This window comes from Rattus norvegicus, chromosome 14 (genome assembly GCF_036323735.1).
Source record: "Rattus norvegicus strain BN/NHsdMcwi chromosome 14, GRCr8, whole genome shotgun sequence".
Lineage (NCBI taxonomy): Eukaryota > Metazoa > Chordata > Mammalia > Rodentia > Muridae > Rattus > Rattus norvegicus.
In genome coordinates, this window is record NC_086032.1 from 15,087,727 (window position 1) to 15,097,468 (window position 9,742).

The 9,742-nt window shown below is 44.7% G+C and overlaps 1 protein-coding gene across 1 annotated transcript; it reads right to left on the minus strand.

Annotated features, from left to right (window-relative positions):
• Window positions 1-967: 967 nt before the first annotated feature.
• On the minus strand, window positions 968-9,464 carry Ccng2 (cyclin G2). The gene is given in 8 exon segments (NM_001105725.2): window positions 968-2,345; window positions 3,692-3,897; window positions 5,532-5,630; window positions 5,720-5,798; window positions 5,979-6,229; window positions 7,718-7,855; window positions 8,343-8,480; window positions 9,282-9,464. Coding segments are annotated over 7 exon segments (1,035 nt in total). The 5' UTR covers window positions 9,282-9,464; the 3' UTR covers window positions 968-2,221.
• Window positions 9,465-9,742: the final 278 nt, after the last annotated feature.

The window sequence follows — 9,742 nt, forward strand, 5'->3', positions numbered from 1 at the left end:
TGAGAAAAGCAGCACAATCCAAGGGACCGAAGAGGCCACAAATACTTCACAGTAAACCAAAATGAGAAGCAGAACATATTGTGGCTTGCCAAAGATATTTACTAAGGGTCACCATAAAACAGATGCCTGACTGAGAAAGTAGGAAGCTGTAGTGAACTGAGTAAGAATGGTCCCTGTAGACTCATAGACTCAAATGCTTGGACACCAGTGAGTGGCCACTCTGGGGTGTGGCTGTGTCGGAGGAACTGTCACTGTGGGTAGGATTTGAGGTTTCAGATGCACAAGCCAGGCCCAGTGTCACTCTCTTCCTGCCAATGAGTGTCAAACTCTCAGCTCCCTCTCCAGCATCAAGTCTGCCTGTGTGCTGCCATGCTTCCCTCATGACAGTAAAGGACTGAACCTCTGAAACTGTAAGCCAGCCCCAATTAAATGTTGTCCTTTGTAAGAGTTGCTGTAGTTATAAAACGATGACTAAGAGAAGTCATGCTGTATCTCCAGGGCAGAGAGAACAAATAAATTATACTCAGTATGCTGGATTTGCTACAAAACAAGTTTACAAAATCTCATAGAATGGGAAACCTATAGGAAAAAAAATTTTTAAAAAAATTTAACTTGAAGGAGAGGCCAGGTGTGGTGGTACATGTCTTTAATTCCAGCGATTGGGAGAGGCACGCAGATCTCTGAGTTCGAGGCCAGCCTGGTCCACACAGTGAGGACAGCCAAGGCTGTATAGAGACCTTACCTCAATCAATCAATCAATCAATCAATCAATCAATCAATCAACCTAAAAAACCTGAGATACGGAAAGCAAGGTGCTAGGAAACTAAGGGCCAAACTGAAGAGGAACTACAGCCAGCAGTTAGAAGGCTGTGTGGGGGCCTCCGGCCTCACTTCAACCCCTCACATTAAAATGTACCAAGTACTTTTAACAAAAAAAATCAATCAAACACTGAAATATGAATACATGTAGGGAGAATTCATTAAAATTTTTATTTTGAATTATGACCTATTCTGAATTCAAAAAAATCTACTTTGGAAAACACCTCATTGGGTGTTGACTTACTAATAAAAAGTAAGTCATCACTGTTTGAACATAATATAGAATACACAATAAATTATATTTACATGCACTGACCAGATTATCACACACAAGGTAAAAAAATACAGTATTTTATGTACATTCTTAAAGATTTACATTTTCACATAGGTTTATAAAGTTAAAAATTCTCTGTACAAAATCTTCCGTGTACAGAGTGTACACATCTTCGTCCTTATGGCTGTATCGCCACACAGAACTGCTTTAAACTAGCACTACAACACTGGAGGGCTCACTTCATATTCACATCTTGGCACCCATGTACAACACATCATGAAATGTGAATTATAAAACAATTAGAAAGTAATCATGCAGCTATCTTAATACAAGAAAGTGAGATGAGCTGATCAGCACTTATCACCTCCATTTCTGTTCGTATCTGTGCCACTTCCTGCTCTGTGTATGCCTATTCCACTTCCTGTTCCGCTTTCACACAGGTGCATGCAAAACTAGCAGATTATGAACTTTTTAGGCAACAATAAAGTAATACTACATCCTGACAATGCTTAGGTATGAAGAATGCAGCTAACAGTCCTAGCTTGGTGGCAATTTCTGCTTCAGCAGAATCTCAAGACATTTACAAACTAAAATTTGCAGACGTGTCAGTATCATTCTTAATGTATAGGATCTGTGTCAGACAATACATCGCCAATAGAAAAACAGAATCAGTGTTAGACACTCAAGAGTACTGCAGTCTCTGTTCTGAGAACTGGGGAGAAGGAAACAGGAAAGGACTGCCCTCTGCCCCTGCTAAGGAAGCCCTTGCAGTCTGTTAAATACAGACACCTGAAGGCTGTACAGTTTCAGATGGGCTACACTAGTCATCTCTAAAAGTCCTGAAAAGGAATGAAGGTGTCAGCACCTTCCCTCCTCCCCACGGACAAGTGTCAACAAGAAAATAAAGTGCCAATGTTTAAAGTACTATTAAGAGGCACTAACCCATTTGATGGCTTAGGATTAAATATGAAAATAGGCCAGATCTGATCTGAATAATAAACAGAAGGTAGGTATTCCAGTCTGTGAAATTCCTGTCTAGACGGGGGCCGGACTAGAAAACTACCCACTCCCCCAAGTATTGCTTTGAAACAGGTACACACACTTTAAACCCTGACAGACTTGTGAACTCTAAGGTGGAAAGCACAGTGTCTGAGCCACCTGGAAGTCAAAGAAGAAGGTGCATTCCTGATCACTCGGAGGGGAGCTGCTCAGACTCTCCTCTCCACAGCTCATGTCTTCACCAGAGTCCTCACTGAAAGGAAAAAGACAAGAGGGTGTCATTGCTTAAAACGCACATGACTATAGGCAAAACGAAACTGAGCCTGCTGCAGTTTACGTAAATATTATATTCTAATGTTAATCACCGTTTACACAGCTGAGTTGAGCTTAAAGTCAACTCTGTTCTCATTACAAGGTATTTTTCCTTAACAATAGTTTTCTTTCATTCACAGACAAAGTTTCTCTATGTAGCCCCGGCTGTCCAGGAACTCATGTAGATTAGGCTGGCCTTGAATTTACAGAAATCTGCTTGCTTCTGCTTCCCATGTGCTGGGATTAATGGCATGTACTACCATGTCCGGTTAACAACAGTTTTCTTAAGAGAGCGGCACAAACTGCCATCTACGCCGGTACCATTAGCTGTAGCAGAAGTAACCACAGAATTCTACATATCTGCACCCAGTGGTTAAGTGTGGTCTGTTTAAAGGTCTTCTTTGTATCAGTTTCTCCTTCTACTGGTTCCCTCCAATACCAAAGCAAGAACACACTATAAAACGGGAGTTTCTAGTCCTTATCTGATAGCACAGAACAATCAAATTTGGCAAAATTCACTTTACAGAAATAAGTGGTGGCACTGACAAAATGTGACGTCTGTCCAGAGTTGGCCCGACTACCCACGGCTCCTGTGCTCCACTGTCCTCCCACAGCTCTCTGACCATGAAAAGCCTGGACACTGTTTCCACTGTTTTTGTTGTAATAACTGTACTGTGTCCCCAAAGTAAGTAAAATGAAAAGATAAAAGTATCCTTTCAGGTGAGGTTTACAAAATGTCTATTTTTTAAAACTACTAGTAATGTTCTAGCTTGAAAACCCACTGCCCTTATGAGGGATTTTCTCTTACAACTCTCCACAGGGGATTTCATTCACTCTTTCTGAGACAGTGTCTCACAGGGAACGGTGGTCTGCTGCACAGCTAAGGATGACCTCCAATTCCTGGCCCTCCTGCCTTCAGCTCCCAGTGCTGGGGCTACAAGAATGTGTCCACACCAGACTTAACAGTGTTGGGGATCAAAATCAACACTTCACGCATTGAGCTACATCTCCACCCCGGTTCCTCTTCTAACTTTTAAGTTACATGTAGTTACTTATCTAGGATGGCAGGGAGGGGACAGAGAGGAAGAGGGAGGGGGACATGTGTAGAGTTGAGAAAAATGACTTGTGAGGTTGGTTCCCCTTCTACAGTGTGGGTTCTGGGACTCAAACTCCAGCTTGTCAGCAAGTGGCCTTACCTGCCGAGACACCCTGCTGGGCCTTACGGTTGTTCCTTTCTTTCAAACAAAACCCATCATTACATCTAGTGTGTGGAAGATGCCTGCTTACCTCTCACTCCCATCAAAGCAGCCCCCCTCCGGGATGGTGGGCAGCTCGGGAACACTGTAGTAGCTGTTGTGGAGGCTCTGCGCAGTGCGCCGAGAAACAATCCAAACCAGCTTCTTCAGGTCAGGCTTGCAGCAGTGGGGAGAAGAGTATTCAGCGAGGCATTTAGAAACCAGTTCCCTCCAGTAAAAGAATTCAGTGTCGCTGATCTGGGTATAAAGAGGAAGAGGTTACAACAATGCAGCCCACACTTCTGCTTCTCCCCCCCCCCCCCCACCGAAGTCACACGGTAACTGGTGCCGGGTATTCTGATTGGAACAGATGTGAATATGACTTGGGTGCGAAATGTCTCAAAAGTCCTACGGACCACTGAAATGTGCGGCCAAAACATGGAATCCACTGGTTGAAATAACGCTTCGGGTATGACTTACACAGAAATCAATCACAGAAAAAGTCTGCCTATTGCCTATTCTAAGAAAACACAGACCTAAAGCTCAGTACACTGTTTAGTAGTGCTGAACAAAAGAAATTTAACACCTGTTATAAGCATTATTCTCTTTCTATGGTAAATGTTTCTTAAACGAATCAGTTTCAATTGCTTATAATATACATTTTTATTATGAGAGAAAATACAAACTAAAATTAGCACTATCAAAGAAGAAATTCTCCAGAAGATCCTCCCCACATGGAGAACGCTGTTCCGACTGATTCCATCGAACATGAAGATGACTTTGTGTATCACTGCCATGCTCAAGTTTGGAGAGAGAGAAAGCTGTGACGGACAGAAGCTAATATCTCCTGCTAACACAAGGCTTTTGTTTTGTTTTGACAGGCTCACCTAGCCCAAGAAGTCATTGCACTCAATGTAGACCACACTGACTTCCAAGCTCACAATCCTCCCACCTCAGTCTTCTGGGTGCTAGGACTACAAGTGTATGCCATCATATGGGACTTAAGAGCTACCTTTTGACTTGGATAAACTTACCCTACTTGGGACTGCAGCCCAGATATTCAATCTACATGTCCGCCCTAAAATGACTTCCCCAACTTACTTAGCCTAAACATTTCCTAGCATAAGCCTTTGCAGTCCAAACTTTTGTTCTCACAGATGATGGCCCAGGCTCCCGGTCAGCACACTTATTCTGCATTGCCAACTCCTTTGATAATAGCCCCAAGTACTTCTCACACTCCCCATTATCTAACACTAAGTCACAATGTAAGAAGCATACCATTTCATGTTAAGTTTTGCACTTCCTTAACCAGACTATCAGTTTAAGTAAGGAAAAGCACTGTGCTTTTGTTTTGGTTTTCATGACTGCAGAAACTTACGGAAGTGGCCCACCTAAGGAGCTTTTTAAGAAACTGCTAGTGACCTTTGGTAGTACTACTGAGATGACTCAGTTCTCCAGACATAGATATGAGGGGATGCCCTCGATCACCTTAGTGTAGTTAGTGTATTTTCTAGTCCATGGCTGAGAACAGTCATTGGGAGTATGCACCGCTCTCCTGCCTTCGGGCATGCCTATCCCAGGAGTGTACTTATATGTTGCAGTGCATAGGTGAGGACAAGGACAGCTCTCCTGCACAGAACGAGCACCTGCATTCAGAAAGAAGCTGACTAAGTCAGGGTTTCTTATGGCTTAACACTGCCTAGGCCAAAAATGGTAACACCTGACATACAAGAGAAAAATGCACAAAGACACTGAGAATTTCACAAAGGATTGTATAAAGTAATTAAGATACCGCAAGAAGAAAAAAGGAAACACCAGAAAAAAAAAAAAAAACAACAAAAACAAAAACAAAAAAAAGCTTGCTTTAATAAGCAAGGCCTAAAGGTATTTACCTTCAAATGTTTTTTAACAAGCAGGAGAATTTCCAGCAGTTCAACGGATTTTATTGTTTCTATTTCCAAATTGAGAAGGCACAGAGCTAATACAGATGGCTACAAAAAAAAAAAAAAAAGTAAACAAACATTAGGGAGAAAATCAAACTAGGATCGATAAGACATAGTTAAACAAGAAACAGACTCACTTTTGCTTTTGAAAAGACAAGCCGGCAGTTGCAAGCTTTCAGCTGAGCTTCCAGTTTATCGAGGCTCAGAACTTCCTTCCTGTACAACGAGAGAGAGAAGATGTATTAGCCCTTCAGAAGGCTACCTCATCCCTAGGGGCTCACGTCCAAGTTGAAAGTTTGGACAGAGTGAACACAGCACTTTGTCTCGGCAATCTAATTTCCTTCCTCGGTGGCAGCCACACCGAAGGCCAGGGATGCCCCGCTGAGCCCCGCTCACCTCTCTGGACTATGACAAAATACAATTGCGTGGTACAAGTGCAAAAAGTTTAAGGCAGTGGTGGCTTCCAGCTCATAGTGCAGTTTCTCTGAGATGATTTTCTCCATTCGTTTGATGTCAGACGCTGTGCATTTACACTGACTGATCCGGATCACGTCGTGCGTCGGGGGGATGTCGCATTCTTCCTCCGCCAGTCTGGCTGCCAGCAAAAAGCAGCAGACTCCAATGCAGGACAGGTGTTTGGGCTTCACCTGGGAAGCAGAACACAAGGGTCAGTCAGCACTTGGACGCTCAGAAATCACGTCGTCACGTTGCTTCTCTTAGATGCACTCGCCTTTACCCACAGTTATTTTTACATTTTAGACCCCTGTAACCTCTCTTTAACTAGAAAAATGGCTATGGAAGCATTTGTTAAATTTAAATGCAGGTTAAACAAAATCCCAAAGCTGGTTCAAAAGCTTGCTTTCTGGCACCGAATTACAGTTTGTATTTCAGACTTAGGAAAACTGAGAACAGTACATCTACCCTCAAAATAACCCTCTGAACACACACACACTCATGAACACACTCATACACACTCTCCTGCTTGGATGAAGGAAAACTATGCTGCATCTTGTCTTTTTGTACAAAACTCTACCACTACATGATGTAATCTTGCCCAGCAGAAGCACCCCATTGACTGCTCAGGGCAGAGGACATATGGAGGTCTGCTGTGGACAGATGGCTGCCCTTTTCTTTTCAGGGCCCTAAAAAGTGACCCAGCAGCTAACAGTGATCCTATTGGCCAGAGAATTTCTTTTTTTTTTTTTTTTAACAGTTGCTGCTGACTATTAATAAGACCTCGGCTGCCTGCTGTGAAGGCCTTACAGAGAAGGGAGCAGGCCACCTTTAGCATAATTTTATACTTCATTTGTCTTGATTCAGTGTTAAAACCATGCAGGCTCCAAGGGGAACATGATAAAAAATGAAAACGTAACACATACACACACACGCCACATACACAGAGTAAAAAATGAAAATGTAACACACACACACACACCCTACAGTTTTATTGCTATAAAAGGTCTAGCTTCTTTTATGCCAGTTTGGGCACTTTTATAAATGAGCCTATAAAAGATATTATGGTATTTTTCACAAAGTGAATTTTAATTAATTCTTCTCACCTCCCTCCTCCCCGAGCCCCTGTAAACACCTATGCTGAGGGCTTAAGGTGTAGCGGTCTCCCTTTGTAACGTCTTCCAAGAGAACGTATTTAAGAGGTATGGAAAAACCTTATTTAAAATCCAGAAATACAATTTTTCAGTCTCCCTAGTATGAATGATCACAATTCTGATTACTTTCAGTTTATGAATAAGAGGGTTTTTTTTTTGTTTTGTTTTTTTTTTTTTTGGTTCTTTTTTCCGGGAGCTGGGGACCGAACCCAGGGCCTTGCGCTTCCTAGGTAAGCGCTCTACCACTGAGCTAAATCCCCAGCCCCGAATAAGAGGTTTTATTACATTCATTTGACAAATATTACTGAGCCCTGTATGTGTTAGAGACCGTGTTGGGCACTGGACATTGGAAACGTGTGGATCTGTCAGAAGTGGAAGCGCACACTGTTGACCTAGCACTTGGGGTAAGGGGGATGAGGTTTAAGATCAGAGCTACACAGAGAAAACATGTCTCAGGGAAAAAAAAAAAAACAAAATAAAATAAAGATATAAAATACAATGTAGATTTTATAAAAACCGATTAAATACCTTCATCAGGGCCAAGAATCTATCCAAAATATTGACAGCCAGAACAAAAGTTTCAGTGCCAGATCCAAAAAAGTTAGTTAAACTTCTTAAATCTTCAACTTTGGCATTTCTCAGTCTTGAACACAAAGTGTTATCATTCTGAAATTAAAAACCAAGAATCAAAGCTTATTTTCTTAGAATGGAATAGAGAAGTTTCAAAAACTACTCTCCCTTCAGTTTTCACCACTGCCGTGTATGCTGTGACCTCCTAAAGCTAAAGCTATCAGTATACGTTCAGATATAAAAGATACATCACTGCTTCTAAAATGTATCCACTACAGAAGAACTTTGGCAGTTCATTCCAGGCAGTTACAGTAGTTCTTTGATGAGGTTTCTGTTTTCTAAAATAATTTAAGATCCTATTATAAATATTCCCTAGGAACTTCCCACCACCAGAAGAAACGCCTCTAACAGTACATTTGGTATAACTTCCACATTCACTGAAAACAAAAGCATAACCCTGCCCAGTTTCAGGTTTTTCTTAGTCCGGGGAGGCCAATTTTGGATTTAACTTTGTGGCCTTTGGTACTGCTTTCAACCGAGGAAAAACAAAATATTCCCAAGTCCTATCACTTCTCAAATTTACCTCTGGGGTAGCCTCCATCAAGGTCAGCCCTTTTTCTCGAGGTTGGTATCTCTGTTCTTGTTCCAGGTAGAAGTTCAACAATCCGAAAAGCTGAACCCCTTCGCCACCTGCCAAGTGCTCGGCCCCCAAATCCTTCATCTGCAGCAAATACACCGCGGCCGGTTAAGAATATATTCAGGATATGAAGGGGGTGTGAGAAAAAAGACTTGGCCGCGATCCCTCAGCTAGGGGCGCCCCAGCTCACACAAGCCAGAACCGGGTGAGGGGATCCGTCACGTCGACCAGCCTCTGGGGAATCCTCCCCTAAAGACAAGGAGGCGTGGCATGGGGGAAGGATCTCGGTCACCTCCGCTGGCCAGGGCTAGTTCTGACCAGCCCTCTGGCCGATGGCGTTTGACAAACAGGAAAACTGTCCAAGGAGCGTAATGTCTCCTACTGTCCGTATCACCTGGATAGCACAGCAGGGACTTCTGCCTGCACTCTAGGCCCTAGAGAAAAGCGGGGGGACCGGAAGATTGAAGCCACCGAAGCGGGTTCTGGGGCGGGGCGTTGCACAATAGGAGAGAAGGGAGGGGGAGTCTCGAGACTGAACAAAGAACTGGAAGGAGGAGGCTTCGGAGCCCCGCCCCGGGACCCGTCCCGGAGCCCACCTCCAAGCTGTCCCCTACGCTTCTGCAGCTTAAAGGAGCCCCGCAAGTGGAGACAGAGCGGCCCACCAGCTTGGGAGGTGCTGGGAGGACAAGGGGAGTCCAGTCTGCCCGCGCCGAGCAGGAACCTAATACTTCGGTTCAGTAACGGTGCTGAGTCCCCGGGCTGTCAACCCCCGTGTGGCCTCACAACATCCCGGAGCCCCTGTCAGTCCCTCGGATGCGACTGGGGGACTCTACCGTCCTAGCAGACTGCAATCCAAACCCGGAGCCACCCGGGAGGCCCACTCACCGTGTCGGCCCCGGCGTCGCGGACCGGCGCGGCGGGGGCGTCCGGACCCTCCTCCGAGGTAGGGGACAGCCTGCTCAGCGGCGCCCCGACACCCGCATCCGACTTCCCCGCCGCCGCCGGGTCTCACAGCCCGGGCTTCATGCTGCTCCTCAGCCGGGCGCTGCGCCCGCCCTGCACCTCCACCTCCTCCCCGCTCCGCCGCAGACTCCCGAGCCGAGCAAACCCCTTGTTTTTGTTTTGAGTCTGCGACGCCCCCAAGGGGCGGGGCGCGTGACTCCGCGCGGAGGGATCCTCTCTCCCTCATTCAGTGGATCTGAAAAAAAAGAATCCCTGCTCCAAGCCTCATTACCCAGACTCTCCTAGTCCTTTCTCTTCCTCTTGGCTTTGCCGAGCCAGGATCTAGGGTGAGGAATGGAATCTAGATTTCAGCCTCATTTCAGGATGAAGCCGGAAGGGAGCAA